This window comes from Mastacembelus armatus, chromosome 7, assembly GCF_900324485.2.
Source record: "Mastacembelus armatus chromosome 7, fMasArm1.2, whole genome shotgun sequence".
Taxonomy (NCBI): Eukaryota; Metazoa; Chordata; class Actinopteri; order Synbranchiformes; family Mastacembelidae; genus Mastacembelus; species Mastacembelus armatus.
This window is the reverse complement of record NC_046639.1, coordinates 160,040-181,520: the sequence shown is the minus strand read 5'-3', so window position 1 is coordinate 181,520 and position 21,481 is coordinate 160,040. Positions and strand designations below refer to the sequence as shown.

The following is a 21,481-nucleotide window of genomic DNA, read 5'->3' as shown; positions in this document are numbered from 1 at the left end:
GTATAGACTGTATGGGGGGGTAATGTTAATCCCTTGTGTATTCACGGTGCAGAGTGATGCTGCTGAAAAATACAAGGATGCTGTTTTTATATTCTCTAGATGAAGAGGAAGTTTCTCTGTGCTCACCTCACAGTCGAGATGAATTTGTGCCTGCAAGACAGTACAGCTGCCAGTTACACCTCAAAAGCAGAAATCCACTAACAATAGCCTGTACAGTGTGGTAAGTGTGACTATGTCCAGTAGTTTAACTGTGGAAGTGAACAATATTTGCATATTCATATTAGTGTGGTGGGGAACACTGAGGCCTTGTATTGCCCCTACGTTACTGCCCTCGCCCTCTGATTCCTGTAAATTAACCCCTGTCCCCTCCACCAGATTGAGCCAAGTTGTTTGTGCTGCAGGTTGCGGTTGAGGGACTGCACTTCTAGACCCTGTTCTGGATAGTCCGCCTCCCCCACCTTTAGTTGTGTTGCTTTGCCTCTTTGACCTTTGGAAACATATTTTATGCCACTGTGTTTTACAGTAGGTTGTAATAAAAGGTTATTTTTGATTCATTTGACTTTCAGCAAGGCTCCAATTCTTCATCCATCCATCATCTAGACCCCCTTATTCCTAACCAGGGTCCCAGGGATCAGCTGGAGCCTATCCCAGCTCTCTTTGGGTGAAAGGCAGGGGTCCACCCTGGACAGGTCCCCAGTCCATCACAGGGCCACATAGAGACAAACAACCTCACACACTCACACTCACTCCTATGGGCAATTTAGAGTCACCAATCAACCTGACATACATGTTTTTGGACTGTGGGAGGAAACCAGAGGACCTGGAGAAAACCCACACAAGCACAGGGAGAACATGCAGACTCCACACAGAAAGGTCCCAGATGGGTTTCAAACCAGGAACCTTCTTGCTGTGAGGCAACAGTGATAACCACTAATGCACCAGGCTGCCTGGCTCCAGTTCCTTCTTTCTATAAATTCAATAAAAAGTGTGATGGGAGACTCTGTGCCTGTATTGTACTTTGAGGGTTACTGGGTTTGGTACCAACTGTTTTTTTAGCATTGTCATTTTCTCAGCTACACCGGTTTACTGAGAAGACCCCCAGGGGGCGATATTGGCCTTTCTTGCGAGTTCTGTCAGATTACAAAAGTCTCTTTGTCCATGTATGAAACACGTGTAGAGGGAACTTGGATTACGCCAAATTTTATTGATTGTCCCAGATTTTCAACAAACAGATAAATAAATAAGTAAAGTATTTATCTGTCTAGTTGCTGCGTGTCATTGTTGAGATTATTATATGTCGTAATAACATCTTAAAATCCAGAGCAGTATAAAACTAAGGTGACCACTTTGTGGACCTGTCGATTGACCCTGTGTAGGTGGGGTCGTTTACAGGACGTGAGGGAGACAAAGTGCTGGATCAGTGAAAACCGAGAGGATCCTGCGTCCCATCCAAGCTGCTGGAACAGCTTCAGCCAGGAAACACCAAACGCCTGAAGACAGCAGCGAAAGGAGAAGCTGAGGTATCACACTGAGAGTCACTTATATGACACGTATTGATTCTTTTCAGCGGGACGGTGGGATAAGGGGCACCTCGCATTAATTCTCTGCTCAGCAACAAATCCTGCTGAACCTTAAGGGGCCACAGTTGCTTCGTAAACATTTTTAATAATTGGGTCGATAAGGAGTTACACACAGGCGAAAGAAAACACAAGTCATTTCTGGATGTGAATGCATATAGTTTAATAAAAGTAGAAGTGTCAGTGGATGAGTCAAACTCACAGATTACCACCAACAAATGTAAAAATAGAAAATGTACAAGAAACCGCAGGAATCCTCCGGGACGGGGCTGTGTGAAAAGTGCAGGTCTTGCATAATTTATCACCAAAGCTGTAATCTATCCACCGTGTGTACAGTCAACGATCATGAATCCAGAAACTAGAGATTTTCCAGCGCAGATGCCTCCGGGGGCTTCAAATCCAAAGACTCAGCGTTGAGTAGCCGCCGACCCGTTTCCTCCTGTGGACATGTCGGGCCGAGGGACGGTGCTCTGCCTTTAGCTGATCTCCTTACTTTTAAAAAACTGTCTTTTCCACCCAAGTTGGGCTGAGGTGAGCGAAGATCTCCCGCAACTGCGGATGTCCCTGACCAATTCAAGCGTCTTTCTGCTCAACGAGGTTGGTTCATGTTCAGCCCTTTTCTAATTTCGGATCTTTCCGGAGGTGACCGAGGTAACTGATGAATGTGTGAGGTTTTCTGCTGTATGCGCTATATGAACGGCTTTGGAGCCGAGCTGCACGCTCCGTGCTGCTTCCAATTCGCATTTTATTCACACATGAACAACAGGCGAAGGGTTAGCGGCAGGTCCGTGGTGGGACACACCGATAATTGAATTAGACAGGCTGACCTCACTGGGACTCCTTCACTCTGGAGTGTCCATGGGCACTGTCAGTGTGCCAGCAGAAACCAGGGCTTTGAAATGCTGACGATGACCATTTGGACCTAAACGATGTATGTGCCCAGCTGCAGCAACAGATGCCAACAATGACCCATCCATGTGGGTCTTATGGTTTTACAGGCTCAGTTGTCAGAGAAAGAATTACATGTTTGCTAGAACTAATTGCACTTAGGCTATAATCAATATTTAGTCACATACCTGCAGCGTGGTGATAACACATTTACTAAGAAAATCATTCACAACCTACTGTTTATGACAAAGAACAAAACAACTAATGCCTTCCCTCATGTCTGCAGGTAGAAACTGTCATTTATTTTCTACACATATTGGAACATATTACACATTTTATATCTACACCCAGAGTCCATGAAACGAGAGAGGCAGCCTAAGTAGTGTTTCGATGCTGTGCATGATGTAACAGCAATGCACATCATATTACAATATTCTTCTGTCATGTTTATGTTACAGTATGTTTGCAGATATAATACGTGTCTCTTGTCTTCAGTCTCTCAGTTGGTGCACAGGGAGCTGAGAATTATTATTAGTGTATATGTGATGAAATAACAGTGAAATATCAAAAACTCACAGAGCCTTTCATCTTTATTTTCTAGGCTGTTTGTTCTTTTTCTGTCTAAGATGTTTTTGCTGTCTTGCCTGACTGGCCTGACATTTTCCTCAAGGTCTGATTTGCAAATGATAGACTGAATGCTAGAGAGACAGAGCGTGTATTGTTTTCAATGAACACACATGGTGAATTCCTACTTGTGAGATAATCCATGATCCAGGACACCATGAGGGTGTCCATCTGCATCTCTGTGAGCCCATTTCTCACCCACAGTGTCTGGATTGTGTTAAAAGTGGTTTCAAAAGTCAACGCACACGATTATGACCATGCCAGCATTTTCCAGCTGGGAATGGTCTTCAATAGATTTGATTGCATCATTTTCTTCAGTGGGTGCATCTGGTAGCTAAACCGCAGTTAGTTTATGTGCAACAGAGTCAGTCTGTGCTCTGGTGCTAAAAGTCTCTCCAGCATCTCACTGACAGGTTTGGCACTTTACATGAAACGTCTCTTTTTGAAAAATAAGCTGCATGTACCAGTTCACCTGGGGGTTTGGTGAAGAATGAGGTAGTGTGGTCGCTATCTGATGCATAAAACACAGAACCAAAGTCATGTCCTGTGAAATTGTCAGATAAATTATTTTAAATACATTTTAGGTAGAAGAAAAAAGGAAAAGATTGAAGGTTTGTGCATTTAAAATATAATTTTTTAAATACATTCTCAAATTTCAGTAGTATGATGAATGCACTATAATAATGTTGCTTCTTGAATAAAAAAGACATAAACACTCGAAGCTTAAACAAACTGTAGTGGCTAATTGTGAACCAGTGGACTAGACATTAAATATATATGGATGCATCTGTGCTTCATCACTACATAAACTACACTGTATGATTGGTCCCTTACCTAACTGGCATCCCACCAGTTCGTTTACCTCCTTCCTTGGCTTTGTGAATGTACCTCAGACGGGGATCCAGTCTGTGCTGGAACACATGCTGTACCTGCGTGTCTGTACCCATCAAGACCATGCAAACCTCATGAAAGGATTTGGCAGCAGCCAGGTGTCATCTCTCTCAACTCAGAAATTAAAACGCAGCATCCTCGGTGCCTTAAAATAGCCCCTCATCCATAATGCACCAGCAGCAGCTCTGCCCACAGAGGCGCTTCGTATGGGACAGACTGACAGACATCTGCACTCAATGCTTGGGTGCATCTCCAAAAGCCAGTTTAACTTTCAAACCTTCATCCATTCATGTTTTATTCACATCTTCTGCTCATGCAGAATTCTCTTTCACCTCTGCTTCTTCTCATCCCCATCACTTTTTCCTGCAACCTGTCTTATGAATTATAAATCTCAAGTTTGCTGGAGATTTTCACATCACCCATATACACGGTCTAACGATGCCAGACTGGCCTGTGTTTATGTTGCACCGTGTCTTGTCTGATACATCCTGCACACAAATTAAAACAGAGCTGCTACACTCTACTTCAGTCAAGGTGTTTGGTTGCTTTTTTAAAGAATCTTCCAGCCTCACATCTGTATGCATCTGTAACACAGCTGTCAGAGTCCAGGCATGCATGAAAAACACATTTATAAACAGGGCTTCACTGGGGAACACCTCCACATGTCAAACAGAGACAACCAACATAGCTCCCATGTCTCCTCACCACCAGAGGATTTTTTTTACCTTCGAAACTTTTCACTTTTGAAATATAAAAATCCGCAGATGCTGAAAGGAACAATGTGATAGGACTGCAAAGTTGCAATTGAATTAAACCTAAAATGGGTTTTCTGTGTTTAGTGTAAGATATAATGTCTGAGATTACAGCACATTTTAGCTGCTTTGGTATTCTACCATGACAGAGTCCTGAACAAACCCAACATGTGCTTGTGATACCGAGTCCCTGTGGACAAGCAAGGTAGCACTGTAGGAAACAGAGAAGAGGAGGAGAGAGGGTGGAAAGGATGATATGCAGAGCAGAAAGAGCCTCACTGACGTAGCAAAGGGTTGTGCACTGAGAGTGGTGGAGAATAAGATTGTGCCTGTGTGTGTGGGTGTGTGTGTGTGTGTGTGTGCGTGTGTGGGGGGGTAGACTGCTTACAAGCACGCTACAGTACACTCCAGTGTAACCAAGAGATAGAGCACACCATGATTGAGTAGCAGAGAGAGCGAGCCAGAGAGACGGGGAGTATGCTCTGCTACCTCCAATCGAGTAAGTACTCCGCTATCTGTTCTGGATCTAATCTCATCAGAGCTACTATAAACCTAAGAGTAGATCTGTACGTGCTTTAGAACGATACATGATCAGCTATAGGTAACGTTTACAGAAACAGGGAGATCGTTCAACTCTGCCCCCATAAGGTTGGCAGAAAGTTTGACACTCAGTTGACATAGGTGACTGTCAGAGTAGCTTAATTTTATCTTCGTTTAAATGTTTTAAACAAATCTGCTATCGGTCCATATTCCTCACTCCCAGTGCTGACATTTCCGTTGAAAGTCTTGAGTTGCACTAAAGCAGAAAATTGCATTTAGTGCAGTTGTGTGACAGAGGAGCACTGGTGGAAAGAAGTGGGCATACTTGCAGGCATTTGTGCTTTCTGTGTTGGTGGGGGGAAGGAGTGCATTTGGGACTGCTGGGCTTCCTGTTTGGGGTCAATTAAATACTGCATGAGACAGAGCACTAAAAGCCTGTCCCGTGAGGAGCAAAGTGCTTTGTGTGTGTGTGTTCGTGCATGTATGGATGATATGTGAGTTGGCTCATCAGTGTGTAATGTCTTGATTAAATTTGATGAACCAGCAATTTTGAGAGGGCCAAATATTCCAGTTCTAGCTTCCTGCTCAGATACTCTGCCATCATCATCATCATCATCATCATCCTCATTATTATTATTTGCTTGGTCTTATCTAGAACATATCTCTATTTTACTATTGTAAACACCTCAGGTTTATTCATCTTTCCTAACTGCCCTCTGTATATACAAATGATCTTTTGTTTGATAAATCAACCCAATGTAATGAACATTTCTCAGAGTCAAACTTGAAAGACAACGTGCAGTTTTTAGATGTAAAGCTGGATTGTGTGAATATGTAGGACAGCATTACAAATTGATAAGTCTGACATTCCCTCCGTTAGCTCAGTGCGCTAGTAGATGCACCAATTAGGTCTAACTCAAACCTAGAGCCTAAATCAGGTCAGCTTCTAGCAAACACATCCGATTTAATGAAGGATGCAGCAGCAATGTGCCGTTCTGTGCTGCACTGTAGGTACACAGCTTTATGTGGGTTAGCTCCAGCCTCTCTGCACTTGGAAGCAGTTTGGTGAAGTCAGGTTGAGGGACCCCTGGGGTTATGAAAACCTAAGTACGCACAGTGTAGCTGACAGCATGGATGAAAAATAGAAACTCCTAGCCCGGCTTGTAGCATCTTGCGCCTCTCCTCCATGATATGCCACCATCAACACGAACCCATCTCTGATGATTTACGTCACGGCTTTGTCTTCTTTGCATCAGTAGCATTTCTCTTTCAAACACAAAATGCCTGCTGTTACTGAGCCTCCATACAGACTGTTGTTACTGTAAGGACTTGGTGTCTTTGGTGATAAAGCTGTTGTGTGGCATGTGTTGAAATGACTTGGAAGGACATGTTTATACGCTGCAGGGTCTGTCAGGGGCTCATTACAGGCAGGGCGAAAGTATCCTGAGGTAACGTTAGAGCAGGAGGAGGGTGGAGCTGCTTGGGACAGGATGGAGTATCAGTTTGGATGGCTCTACTATTGATCCACTCTGCCTTGCTGTGGTTGCAGTGTGAGGAGCTCTTCTCTCTGGCTCTGGATGATCCACCTCTGCCTATAATGCTGCCTCAGTTCCCACTGCACACGGATGTGTTTGGGTGCGTCTCCAACATCTAGAGTCAAAAAGTTGGAGACATCGGCAGGGGACTTCAAACGTTTGCCGTATGCTTAATTCTCCAGGTTTTTTAGAAACCAGCTCCCAATTGGTGCAGGCGTCTCAGAGCAACAGCAACCCTGTCTTCTAGAAATTAATAAATTGCAACAGGAAATATATTTTATAAGAAATGTCAACGCAAATTAGTTATGTTTTGTTTTAATGTAATGAGGAATTTACATTTTGAAATGTTGCAAATGTGATGACACCAGCTTGTCTTCATTATAACTCATGGCACTTGTCTCATATTTTGGAAAGTTTGTGGTCTGGTTTATTACAGAAAAGAGCAATGCTGATTTCAGACATTAATTAACAAAATCTTCTTCCAGAACCAGTGCCTTCAATAAATGTCCATAAAAAGATGTATTTCAAGAAGACATTGTATAATAGATTGTATATGAGTGTGGTTGCACTGAGCACCTCTGCAGATCTCAGCAAAAAACTTCAACAGATAAAAAAGGGCATTTCAAACCTCATAATATTTTTGGTACTCATCAAAATATTGTGTACAATAATTGTGTAGCAGCAAACATCAAAATCTGTCAGACACCGAAAGTCGACACTGAATACCTGCAGTCCAATCTGTACCCTTCTGCACTTATTGTACTGTTTAATTAATTATATTTTTTATTTTAATTTTAATTGTACTGTAGTTTTAGTGTGTACTTATAAGCCTATATAGGCTTATTTAAAGGTACACACATTGAGAACAATGTTTTTTAATGAAAAAAGGCTTTTGTAAAATAAAATATTAAACCAATTTTGTTGTCAGAACCCAAACTCGATGTTAAATTCAATACACCACATCAGAAGTAATTATTAAAAATAAGTGCACCAGCATAATATTGCCAGGGGACTGAATATATAATATTATAGTTTTGGAAGAAAGAAATGGATGAAATGAGTCTCCCTGCCCTGCAGAGACGCTCGACAGAGACGAGCCTCATTGTGCGTCTCTTCTTGTTCTCCATGTTCACATTCAGATGGGCATCTGGCTTCAGTGAATATAGCTGAATCTCAAATCTGCTTTGCTTTTTCTTGAGGGAATTCATGAAAACTCAGTGAACTTTGACAATCCTCCACTATCCTCTCCCCAGCATGAGATGGGAGGAGCGTAAGGAGGGGAGAGCTATATTTAGATTGAGCGAACAGCAAAAAATAACCAAATAGAAGCGATTCTGCTGTTAATCTCTGGTCTTATTGTTCTAAAGCACTTTTCATCCCCTCCCCTCGTCACCCTGTTTTCTTCTCACTTCCTTTACCTCATGAAGAGCTGGCAGAGTTAATACATACAAAGCAGAAAAAATGAGGTTTTCTCAAAGAGTTAGAAAATTACTGGTGGTTTTTCGGAGTTTAGGATCTCACCATCTTCCTCCATCTAGCAGATTTGCTGTACAAGCATGATTTTTCTTTGCCCCACTCTTTCTTCTTCTAGCTCCCATTTTTCTTTGTTTCAATTACCCCCATGTATGTGTGTTTGTATGCTTGCCTGCTTACTTCCTTTCAGCTTGAAAAGCCATACAAAAATATAGCTCTGAGACATTTCTGGCTAAAAGTCCTAGTGGAGTGCACTTAATTCTTAAGCAGTCAAAGTTGAATGAGGGTGAGGGAGAGCCAACCTAATGGATGCCAAAGTAGGGTCTTAGTGCCTGGGGCGACCTGCAGAGCAGGCATGAGGCCCTGGCTTGCCAGGAACAATATAGATCTCTCTACTGGCTTATTAAGACATCTGATAGATGGTTACTTGCTGACTCACTGCTGCATTTCTGTACTGTATGCTCATGCATCACCTTCCTGTCAGAAGGATGGTGTAGGGCAGGGAGACAGGCAGGCGGGCACAGCCCTGCCCTCCTCTATTCCCCTTCATCGCTCCAGTATTGCCTTCCACTAGTTATACATCCTCCGTGTTGGTTTTGCCATTCTTGCAGTTGAAAAGGTTACCCGTTCAGTGAAATATCACCAATTGGCAGTAGAATTACAATTACAGACTCAGTTGTCTCTCAGCTTTTCCTTGCTTGGTTATTGTATTAACATTTAGCATGGCTTACATAACGCCTGTGTTCTGTCTTATTTATAGAAGTGATAAATTATACTCTGCAGTGTTTGAGTAAACACCAAACCACCCTGTCAGTAGAGAAGGCTGATTTTTTATGGATCTCTCAAAGTGGGAATAGAACTTGCATGGGTTGTGATGCTGGAGAGTGATACATGAGCTCTGTGGCACAGGGGAGGCTCGGGGCACTCAGGGGAGGGGAGGAGATAGAGATGATGCATGAAACCAGAGGAAAGCTCCTTTTCTTCCAGGGCTGGCTCAAAGCTGAAAACCCCACTGTACTGTACCAGTACCAGGGCGTGTACACACCAGTGCTGCAGTCAGGGCATCAATTTTGTATAGGAAATGGTTCTTGGAGAAGCGCAGCAACGTCAGCTGTGAAGCACTTAGGGTGAGCACCTCCCTCTCTTCCCAATAAGCACGTGGCCGAGGGGAGGAGGGTTCAGCCTTTTCTGTGCAATGGGGGAAAAGAGAGCGCGGGCAGCAGAATCATGTCTGCCTCAGACTCGAGCGCTACAGGACTCATCTGTAATAAGGTACGCTGTTGATGTTCCCCTTTTCTGTTTTAACAACTCTGCATGCAACTTGACCCTCATCTGTCTGCTCTGAGACATTTTCTTCTGTTTTTTCTCTTCTCCCTTCCCTCTCACTCTTGTCTTTGCAGGAGTCTATTCTGGTTCACTCACTTTGTCAGAATCTCCCGTCTTCCCCTCTCGTACCATCCCACCTTTTCTCCTCTGCTTTGAACATACTGTACACCTGCAGTTTATCTATGTAGCTCAGCTCTGCTACTCTGCACTTCTGTTTTCTGGGAGGCCCATCTGTTGAATGTCAGGGATTTTGACTTTGTTTTTTTTTTTTGGTGGAGTCTCCTGCACTTTTATGAACTCATTCCTATCTATAAAATATAAATATTTTAGTTGTGCTTATACTTGTAGTTTTGTTTGCTCAGTTGTTTTAATTACCCATGCAAAGTCTACTGTCAGTTTCAAAAATTCATATAAATCCATATTTCTGACCAATAAAGAACACATGGAATTAATATTTATAAATTTACATACATTGACAACAAATTCATGCGTATTGTCAACTATTGTACACACTAACTCAAAAACAAAGTATTGACAGACCAGCAGTCACTGAATCATGGTTAAAGGAAAGTGTTATTTGCAATTGTTCTTTGAGAAAGCCAAGCTATTTGTAATGTGCAGGCTACCCTCTGCTGGTGAGAATCCACAACTGCTGCAGTGTCATTATCCCACGTTTCAGCCTCTAATAGGACTTTGAGTATCCCAGAGATTTCTTTTTCTCATCCCTGTCTCTTACATCCTCACTTTTATGAAGGCAGTTTCATTGGGCAATGAGCTGTGAGTTTGCCAGACACATTAATGCTGTCCCAACACTGAGACCTGCATCCCTGTGATTGTATTAAATGACACTATTGATCCAAGTGAGCAGGAGGGTTAAAGCACTGCAGTTTGTCTAAGCAGCTACTGAGCACACTGTGGTCAGGTGTTATTTGTATCTTATACTACCTGTTATGCATATATCCAATTATTTAAAAACAAATTTATATTGGTAGAAATCCTACATGTTTGGAAAAAGTGATATCTGAAGCTTGCAGTATATCACTAATGAAACAGTGACATAACTTCCATTTTCCATTAAAGTGATGTGTTGGCTAAACAATTATTAAGCTTATTTCGAAGCTTGCAGGCTCCTTACATGGCATCTTCAAACACCACCAGTGTGGATTTTCCTCTTCATGCCATTTTACAATGAGAAATACCAAAATGTCTGAAATTTCTCTAATAGCTTTGAATGACACAGCACCGTTGAATACGCTGGGAGGCTAATATGTGAAGACTAGGCACCTATTACACAGGTGGAAGGCACTGGGGAGGAACAGATGGACGAAGACAGAGCCTGCTGAGCAACACTGAGGCCACATCAGTTTGCATGATGTTATTTAAAGTAGAACTGAAAGCAATGTAAAAGCCATTTGGTTACTCAAAGTAGAGAATCTTCAAAGGTACAGTCTAAAAAACATTTTCACTCTTTGTGTTAAAAGGTCACACAGTCATACGTGTCTGTAAATATCTGGGATGCATTGTGAGTAGTAGTGCACCAGTACAGTGCAACTGCTGACAGAATGAAACATGTTATCCTTTGTATGTATTTTCTGTATCTGCCAAGGTAACACCTGCAGGTTTGCATGGCTGAAGAGCCTTATTGGGAATCTATGGAGTTTTAAGCAGAGCTCTGTGATTCTTTAGCAAAGGACAAACCTACTCTTTCACTGTGCAGGTCCAAAAAGTGTGGTTAGTATTCTCTCATTGGTGTTACATTATTTATATATTATGTCCTTACTATAGGGGACAACAGTGTAGAGATATTTTAGAGATTTAAGTCCACTTCATCCATCTGCAGAAACCAGTCTGTTTTAATTAGGTTTTGTTTCTTCTGCTGGTCGACTCATCAGATTCTGCTCCACCTCTGGCGGGCTTTGATATTTAAATGAGATCCAAAAACTCTGCACTGCATTGACGCGTAACAGTTTTTTTCTAGGAGAAAAGCACAGGAGAGATGGAGATGGTGGAGGATAGATAAGAAGAGGATGACGTTGTTATGGAGCAGCTGTCTTATGTGGGTGCTACTGTCTGGTATGTAAATCATCTGAGCCCCACACCCCGCTGGGAGTGCAGCCATTGGAAATTAAGTGTGAGGACAAATGTGGGATCTGGTTACGTGTGTGTTAAGTGTAAGGAAGGGTCATATTTGCCTCCAATGACTTTTTTTGTTTTTTCATTTATATGTGCAACTGAATCTTGTGATTTGTGCCTGAATTTTGGAAAATTCAGTTTGTTTGCTTATTGGAAAATGTGTTTGTTCAGGAAGTTGTCATTTCAATTAAAAAAATGTATATAGAGCCGTGTGTGTACAGAGTAAATGGCAGATTGCACATGCAGTTAATCATTGTCATTCTATAAAAGAAAATGTTTTACTTAGTTTAATTATAAATCCTATGCTCTGGTTTGTTACAGATCCCTACAAACAGATGGCTGACCCTAATTTTTGAAATGTGTATTTACTGGACTTGAATTTGTGCAGAAATAAACCCTTATTATCAGTGCTTTTGTTAGAATTGTGTCTCAGTTTATTTCCATGGGTGAAGGCTCTGGGCATTTGCCAGCATCTTGCGTGCCTGGCTGAGTGGATAAACAGACCACAAGGCTGTGCTGGTTGTTGGTGTTGTTACAGTACTCATGCACGTCCCCTGAGAGGGCTGCTTTGGAAAGCTGCAGGAACTTGCTGGTTGTTGCAGGCTGGATCACATGGCTCCAAGGAGAGGATGGGCAGGTTCAGGAACAAGTGCAACGAGGTGAAGTACACAGAGGGAGATGGTGACCTGTTTGGTGCCAGTAGGAGCTATTTGCTATAAGTCGACATTTTTTATAGTATGAGCAATTCTGAATAGCGACTTCAAGGTGGTAGGTCCTGCATTGTGGTGGATTTATCACCAGCCGTAATTTCTCTCCCCTGTTCTTTCAGGGTTCAGCCGATTCCTACACTAGTCGACCCTCTGATTCCGACCTGTCCCTGGAGGAGGACCAGGAGGCGTCTCGGCGTGAAGCCGAGCGCCAGGCTCAGCTGCAGCTGGAGAGAGCCAAGGTGAGAACCTGAGGGTCAAAGGTCAATGTGAGTCCTTAAAGTAAGGAGCAACATGTAGAGTATTGGATCTCATATTTCAAATGTATGTGTTTGATTATGTTTTATTCTAGATGTGCGGTGTTTTTTCTGCATTATAGATATTTTAAATAGTATTATTTTATATTATTTTGTCTTTCAACAGTCTAAACCAGTAGCATTTGCAGTAAAAACCAATGTGAGTTACTGTGGGGCCCTTGATGAAGATTGTCCAGTCCAAGGTGCTGCTATTAATTTTGAAACCAAAGATTTTCTGCACATAAAAGAAGTGAGTGGTTTTTAGCACAAAGACTACCCCATCCTCATTTCAACACATTTTGCCTTCTCAGTCCAAAAAGTTGTGTTTCACTGTTGTGCAGAAATACAACAATGACTGGTGGATTGGTCGGCTGGTAAAAGAAGGGGCAGACATCACGTTCATCCCGAGCCCAGTAAAACTGGAAGCCATGAGGATAAAACAAGAGCAGAAAGCAGCAGCAAGGTCAGAGGTCACGCATCTGTGTTCCCTGTGTCTCTGTTATCACTCCTCTACTTGTCTCTCTGTATTTGCCTTTCTGTCTCTCTCTGTTGCCCCAGTTCTACCAGTCTAGCACACTCTAACTTTGTCGGTGACATGACGTTCTCGCTCATATGTTGCTCTGTTTATAAGCCCTTCCTTCTAAATTACCTCCTGAGGGGATTTGCGCATAATGAAGCTTTGCATTATGTTGCTCCACAGGAAAGGAGGGAACGCTTCATCTGGAGGCTGGAGATCCACCCCACCATCTGCAGGTTAGTAAGACCAGAGGAGTCCTGCTGCTGCGTCTGCTCGGCCTCTACTGAACTGAATATTCGGACTGAATATTCTCACAGGGTCAAATTTACATACAGGAACTATTCACTGGGTAGAACATTCCCTTCGGTAATTAATATGCGTTGGGAATCATCCTATCTGCAAACTTTGACTAGACCTCCTAAATTTAGACAAACACAAAGTGATGCTACAGTATAAATGTATTTTTCCTTAGCCCAGTATGACATGCATGTTACCTTGATAATGTAAAGCATTGAAACCTGAATATTTTCAACTGAAATAATGACTTATTCCCAGAGCATCTTGTTAGCTTTTCTCTTTTTCTTGTGTAATGTTTGTTCTGTTTATTCTGAAAGCCAAACAGAAGCAGAAACAGGTATGCTTCAGTTGTGCCTCTTCCTGCATATCACTTACACAACTCTCTCAAATATACTACTACATTTAATGCACTGCTGTGCATATGTATGGCTCTGTATGGCTAGTGAAATTCTAAGCAGGTAGCTGTGATTATTTTGTGTGAGTTAACTGTGCTAACTGTGGTGCACACTTTAACCTGTTGTATATTTTCAACCTCCAAACCGTGTCTGCGCCTGTGGCCTGCACAGACTGAGCATGTTCCTCCATATGATGTGGTCCCTTCTATGCGACCAGTGGTGCTGGTTGGCCCTTCACTGAAAGGATATGAGGTGGGACAGCCATCAATATTAGTATATATGTGATCTGCTTTGTGCTTTAATTACATGGACGTGGTCAGAATATGTTGAGTGTTTGCTGACTGTCAACCGCTTCACATCATTAAAAACTTACTTTTTAGTCATTCTAGCAATAATATGTCTTATATAAAAAAAATGTATATAAGTAGCTCTAGCAATGGTAATGACAGTCTGTTTGTGTGCACTGAAGTATTTTAACAACCGTTTGGTGGGTTGCCATGATGTTTTTGAACAGACATTCGGCTGAATGCAATTGACTGCGGTACTCCCCTGACTTTTACTCTTTTAGCACCATGAGCTGGACATTTGTAGTTTTGAGTGAAATGTCTGAAACTACAGGATAGATCAACCACCTAATGATTCAGCATTACATCAACATTTCAGTCCATTCGATAATCTGTCCAAATGCTAATGACGCTAATTGCCATTAGCCCCCATCAGCTCTACTTAGGTTTAGTGCTAATTATCACTAACAATAACATTGCTGACACACTAAACTGAACATGGTAAACACTATATGAAACTGTGAGCATTTAATATTTACAAATAATTAAGAGCAGCCATAAATTCAAGGTATTTGAAAGCCCAGTCTCTAGTGTTTGTCAGCCTTTGTTCCAGTTTGAGCTGAATTGGATTTTCTGTTCTCTCTGGTCTTGACTTGCAATGAGCTCAAGGAATCACTCTTGCCTCCATTAAGCTGATACTAAACACCACAGTCACATCCTGATGAAATTACAGCACACAAAAATGGATGTCCATGTACTGTATATATACTATAAGTCATGCTATTGCACATATGGGATGAAATAATGAAAACACAATGTGTGGATTTTTGTGTGAATCGGTCTGCAGATGAACATGCTGAAATGTGAAGCATGTTTTTGAAGAGAATGTGTCTGTGCTTCGACATTTTCTTCCTGCCTCCACTGCGACTGCACAGGCCGTTTGTTGTGTGTGAAATATTTATGCATCACTCTGGAGATGTGCTGGAGATGTGCTTCGAGGATGCGGTCAGCACCAGCCTGCTTCTTCCTTTCGTTCCCTCTCATTCTCTCGCTCCTCGCTGTCTCTGTTGTACATATTATTTTGGCTTGCTCACCATTGTTCTTTAGCACAGCCTCTCTCTCTTTTCTCTCTTCCCCTCTTGCTTCTTCTCAGTCTTCCTGTTACACTGTGGAAGGACAACATCTCTGTGCACTTCATCCCTTATTCTGAACGCCATCCATTTTTCAGGACTGTTTGAAAATAGACTGATTCTGTTCATCTACACAGTGCACACACAAACATACACAAGCAAATATGCACCATCTCAGACTCTTTTTGAAAAATATTGTGTATTGACACTTAAAGGTGCAACTAAAATATAGTGTGGGCTTTATAAAAATCTATATATAGTGAATATACATGAATGCATAAACAGAGGTACTTATACTGTGCTTAAGGTTACTTAAATCAAAAGGGAGTGAAAAAATATAATCAATAATGCAGGGATACGTTTTTGTACATAGCGTTTATTTCCTAACACTCTTTTCTTACTTCTCTCCACTCTTTCCTGTCCTGTCTGGCACCTAGGTAACAGACATGATGCAGAAAGCCTTGTTTGACTTCCTAAAGCACAGATTTGATGGGAGGTGGGTATGGCTGTGTGTATTTCTCTCTACAGCTGCAGCTAACCATACAGTAACCCTGCGCCCAAACTATATAGCTATTCATGGCCTTCTGCCTATCACATTTCATAGGACAGGTGATAGTGATGATTTATTTTTAGCTCCTGTAGAATACAAGTTCATCTTGTCCTTTGAAACAGTTGTGGATGTGATAAGATGCTTCTTGTGTAGGATCTCTATTACACGGGTGACTGCAGATCTGTCACTGGCAAAGCGCTCAGTACTGAACAAGAAGGCTATAATGGAGAGATCCAACACACGCTCCAGTCTGGGTGAGTGAGGAGAAAGTTGTCTTTGATCTATTCTGCTAAATAAAGATTAATACCTGCTAATAATAGATGCCTCTTCTTTCTTTAAGGCAAAGTAAAGTAACTGATGTTGTGTGTCACAATCTTTTTCTTTGCGCCGTTCTCAGCTGAAGTCCAGAGTGAGATAGAGAGGATCTTTGAGCTGGCCAAGTCTCTTCAGCTGGTCGTCTTGGATGCAGACACCATCAACCACCCAGCACAGCTCCTCAAAACCTCTCTGGCTCCCATTATCGTCTATGTCAAAGTGTCCTCGCCTAAAGTAGATCACAGCCAACATAAATGTCACAAAGAACTTTAAAAGGCTTTAAAACATTAAAACATTAAAAGGAGTTTTAAAAAAGAAAAACCATGTTCATATTTCAGATGATAAGCCATGATGCTTTTCTTTATTTGACTAAATTAAATTAGAACCATGCATGTGACAAGCTTCATTGCTCTGACTCTTGGTTTGTGGCCCATCTCACAGGTTCTTCAGAGGCTGATCAAATCACGAGGGAAGTCACAAAGCAAACATCTCAATGTGCAGATGATGGCAGGGGACAAGCTAGCTCAGTGTCCACCTGTATGTCTCTCTATATAAAACACAAAATTACGATACACAGAAAATGTTTTTGAAAATTCATATTTATAATCATTTCATGCTGTAACATTTACTTTTCGTCTCTCGTGATGTGATTTTGACACATTAGGAGATGTTCGATGTTATCCTGGATGAGAATCAGCTGGACGATGCATGTGAACACCTTGCAGAGTACCTAGAAATTTACTGGCGGGCTACACATCTCCCCTGTTCTGCCCCTGTTAACCCCTTACTGGACCAAAGTGTGATCACCCCACCCTCAGCTAACTCTAGCCAGCAGGTAAGACAAACACATAACACATCTTTGATTTACTAACGTTTTGGCTGCATTATTAATTACACATTTTCTGTCTCCTGTGTCCACCCACTAGTTTTCTGAGACTCAAGAGCTGATAGAATGATCACTACTAGAGACAAAGGTGAGATAAATTACTTTCTCTTTCTCACTTTGCTAAGCTTTAGTCTTTCTTTTGGTGCTTTCAAATGTGCCTCCTGCTCCACTGCAGGAGCTGCCTGTGCTGTCGGCTGGGGTCAGACCAGGAAGTCGTAGAGCACAGGGACCAGGGTGCCACCAGGGGGCAGCAGCCCTCATCTCTCCAAGTCCACTTTCTCTGGCCACACCTGAGGCAAAGAGAGCAAAAGGAGAGTCCCTCAGCAGAGAAAGAGCAGGAGGCTGGTGAGGAGAGGAGCAGGAGGAGGAGGAATGTGAACCGGCACCACAACAGACGGACGAGCCTCCACTTCACTGCTGCCCCCTCGGCAAGAGCTCCTTGCTCCCACAGCCACGCGACAACTCAGGGCCACTTTCTACAGCTGCACACTCATTGGTAACAAAAACCAGTACAGCAGTGCAGTCACTGCACACCACCTTCCCTCTTATCCTTACCCTTCCTCCCACCTGGACCTTGGATGTTTCCAAGTCTGCTTTCACACTGGATGCCACATCCCCCACCTGGTAAAGCTGAGTAAGTTTGTCTGTGTTCAGACACCAAAAAGTGGCCGTCAGAGACACAGATAGGCTGATTCAGCACCGGTGAAGTCCGAATAGGTTACATACAGTACTATAGTGTAGCAGAGCTGTCAGTGTAACACAAAATACAAACATGAATAGCTTCCCAATGTAGGGTCCCCAGGGTTTCCTCTTGATGAACCCAGCTTCCCTCTCTGGTCAGGGAGTGACAGGATGTCAGTACTGTATGTCTTCCATCTCTACAGCTCGCTGTGAGCTGTCATTTCAGTTCCTGCAAAGGGATGCTCAAGGTAAATGAAAATTTTTGTCTTCCTTTATCACTTATTATGTGTCCTTGATTATCCAGTGGGCTTTTTAAATTATCTTTCTATTTATTTTTTTACTGTAACTATGAATAGCACTTGGATCTTAGTATAGCACATCAGTACACGATATCAGTGCATTATCCATGCATGACAAGCACAGAGTTGCACAACAACAGTCTAGTGAATATGAATCTTTTGTCGTAGCTGTGAATGTATAAAAGCTGGTCTGTCAACTTAGGAAGGTTATTAACATTACCTGTAGTTTGTTTGCATACAGTCGCTTCCTATAAGCTAACTGAAATGAATATATAATATTTGATATTAACCAAATATCACTTATAGTTCCCACAGACAGGAGAACTCTCCCAAGAAATAATAAGCACAAAATAAATCACGTCATTTTCAACTAATCATGCTGAAGTGTCTGATGCTATTTGAACCACAGAGAAATATAAATTGTGCCATTACCAAATATCAGAAGAGTCACTCATAGTTGAGACTTGTGTAAGTTACTCCAAAAGGTCTGCATGCATTGCTCCACTTTTAAGCTTCTCTTTGGCCATTTACGTTGTTTCCTGAAACCAAACTGCTCCTGGTGATGGTTTTAAACTGAAACACTGAAAGCTTGAGACTGGAACAATGGCTCCGTCCTTTTTGGAGTTAGGACCACATGATGTACATGACCAGATTAGATAGATTTACCATAGCTGTTCCAAAAAGAATAAATGTATAGTACTTAAACAAGTGTTCTGAATGTGATATTACCACTGAACTAAAATACATTACCACAAACCAGTCAGGAAAATCTCTGCATTGTTTTCTTTTCACATCTGTGGCACCATTTACATCTCACACATACCTGGTACTCAGTAGTAGGTAAATGTGGGTAGACTCTAGACTCCCAGTTACTCTGTTGATGGTGGGTTGCGAGGTTCAGAAGTACTGTATGTTGGTCAGTGGAGACGAAGTAAATATGCTGTGTACACTTGCACCCTCCCTCGACTACTGTGCTGTATCACTGCAAAAACTTCTCCTCCTCAAAAGGTGCATTCAGGTCTCTGAGCACATCAAAAGATTGTGAAGGGTTAGTTCCTAATTAGCCTTTTACATTATTTCTTTAAGTTTAGCCTTTCGCTAAAATCGTCATATGTGCTGCAGGTGGAAGAAGGTATGGAAGGTGACCTCTGGTGGTGTTGTTATGTTATTAGAGGTCTTGTGTCCACTGCTTATTCTCTTCCCATTGCAAACAAACTGCAGGATATACATTTAATATGCAGCCACATAAATTAAGAATATGCAAAATTTCTATTCATATGACTAGTTAAATGTCTTGGCTGCAAATACCAGAAGCTTCAACTAAACTTGACATAGCCACAGATCATCTCTTTAATGTTTATTTAATTTATCTGCATCCATTTCAAGTCTAGAAGTAGGCATAAATAGGAAACCATCTGAACAAGCACTGAAATTCTCATATTATTGCATCTACTTTTATCATATAAAACTATAGTATCCAGCTACCACGCCACATATGTAAATAATCTAGTGTATGTGCATGACATATTGTATTTCTGTTTAATCAGAAGGGCTTTTTAGGACCATCCTCACATGAGCCATTCATTTGTCAGAGTAAATCAACAACCTACGTAGCTAATCTCATGTATGCATTATCAAGGCCTATCTGTAAATACTGTATATTCAATATGCAGATATTATCATCATTATTGCAATTGCACAGAAGCAACAAATGCTAATAAGAAGTAGGAAGGGTTTAATCACTAAACTGTTCAGCAGCCTCACAAAGCATGTGTTTATATGCATTTGCTTCTCCTTTAAAAAAGATGCACTGCAGTTATTTAGAACCACCATAAATATTGCTTCCACTGACAGCCACGTTCATTTCTGAAGGACCAGGTTTGAGAAACCAAACATGTAGTTGATGAAACACAGGGAGCACAGTACCTTCTTTAATACAAATATATCAGCTTCTCCTATTTGCTTATCGGAATTTTTATTGCAGGAAATTTCTACAAAAAGTGAGTTATTCTTTGGATGTCCAAAGCACAATTTTTTACAACTATCATTTCTTATTGCAGTTCACTTGCCTAAATTCTGTATGCAATACAAAGGCTAGCATTGACGAGACACTAGCTGAGACTATCAAGATATCTCCTCAGTTGTGATGGGGCATAATTGCACTACTATCATTTATATATCTGCTTTACGATGCAATAAATGCACTAAATGTTATGCTGTACCCACCTCTAATAATGGAAAAGCTGCCTAGTGTATGGGATGTTAACATCTGACAAGTCGATAAGATAAATAACATCTAACATTGTCTATTATGATTTGTACAGAGTGCATCTTTTGTCAATAGCACATATGAAGGAGGGGGTGAATAATAAACAACATTAAATACCATTTTTGTGTCCTGTTCTTATTTTTGCTCAGTAGTTCATAATAATACCAACAGAGGGCAGTAGTGAGATGTCTGTACAGTGCAGCTGCAGTGATTCTTTGAAGGTTCTACAAATGCTTTTAGAACAACCTTTATGGACCCCTCCAGCAACATCCCCTGGTGGTTCTGTAAAGGCTTCACAATATAACCTTCTGAGAACCTTAAGAGAACATTTCCCCCAAGGTGCTGTAATGGTTTGGAGATTTGGTGCAGTCACAGTCAGAAGTGCATCTCTGCAGCAGTGGCCTGGCTCTTTCAGCTCAGCTGTGTAGTGTATAGTGTGTCTGTGTGTGTGTGTGTGTGTGCGTGGGTGTGTTCAGGGTGTGGTTACAGGAGCTGTCTGACGTCGCAGAGTTCCCTTAGTCGTCCCCGCCTCCTCATTAAGAGCAGCAGGATGTTTGCAATCATGTCTCAGTGTGGTATAAAACCCTCCTCAGTGTTGGACTCTGCGCGGCTGTGAATGAATGATGGCTGAGGCTTATGGGCACAATTGTTTTGATGTTGTTGCGATTGTGTGTGCTTTGTGGCACGTAACACTGGCATTTTCCTGATGCTTACAGATGCTATTTCCCTGCTGATGCCATTCAGGTAGTGGGTCGCCTGTGCCCCAGTGTGATGAGAAGTGTAGTACAGGGTGGTTCTGCCTGCAGTTTAACTACTGACTCAGTTCACAGTCATATGAAAAACTGAATTTCCAGACTTCCTGTCTGATTTAGTGCTTAGTTCAGATAAAGTCATTATAGTGGGAGATTTTAACATTTATGTAGATGTTGAAAATAACCGTCTCAGCACTGTATTTAATTCAATATTAGATTCAATTGGTTTCACTCAAAATGTTAATAAACCCACCCACTGTTTCAATCACACCCTTGATCTTGTTCTGACCTGTGGTACAAGCTGTGTCTCTTAGACACGTTTAGATTTTGATGATTTGGCGCTATACAAATAAAATTGAATTGT

The 21,481-nt window shown here is 41.7% G+C and overlaps 1 protein-coding gene across 1 annotated transcript; it reads left to right on the top strand.

The window, feature by feature from the left end:
• The first annotated feature begins 9,311 nt into the window (after positions 1 to 9,311).
• Positions 9,312 to 20,447, top strand: LOC113146039 (voltage-dependent L-type calcium channel subunit beta-4-like). The gene is made up of 14 exons (XM_026333244.1): positions 9,312 to 9,552; positions 12,569 to 12,688; positions 12,870 to 12,992; positions 13,084 to 13,205; positions 13,443 to 13,495; positions 13,874 to 13,893; positions 14,123 to 14,203; positions 15,803 to 15,861; positions 16,069 to 16,169; positions 16,313 to 16,464; positions 16,672 to 16,767; positions 16,895 to 17,065; positions 17,157 to 17,204; positions 17,292 to 20,447. Exons 1-13 carry the CDS (start codon positions 9,508 to 9,510, stop codon positions 17,184 to 17,186), a joined length of 1,173 nt encoding a protein of 390 aa, XP_026189029.1. The 5' UTR covers positions 9,312 to 9,507; the 3' UTR covers positions 17,187 to 17,204; positions 17,292 to 20,447.
• Positions 20,448 to 21,481: the final 1,034 nt, after the last annotated feature.

Excerpts from the sequence above, each read along its gene's own strand:
- LOC113146039 (XM_026333244.1), top strand. The coding sequence starts at position 9,508 with ATGTCTGCCTCAGACTCGAGCGCTACAGGACTCATCTGTAATAAG. Across the intron at positions 13,496-13,873 it reads ATCCACCCCACCATCTGCAG|CCAAACAGAAGCAGAAACAG; the intron begins GTTAGTAAGACC and ends TTATTCTGAAAG. Across the intron at positions 17,066-17,156 it reads CAGCTAACTCTAGCCAGCAG|TTTTCTGAGACTCAAGAGCT; the intron begins GTAAGACAAACA and ends TCCACCCACTAG.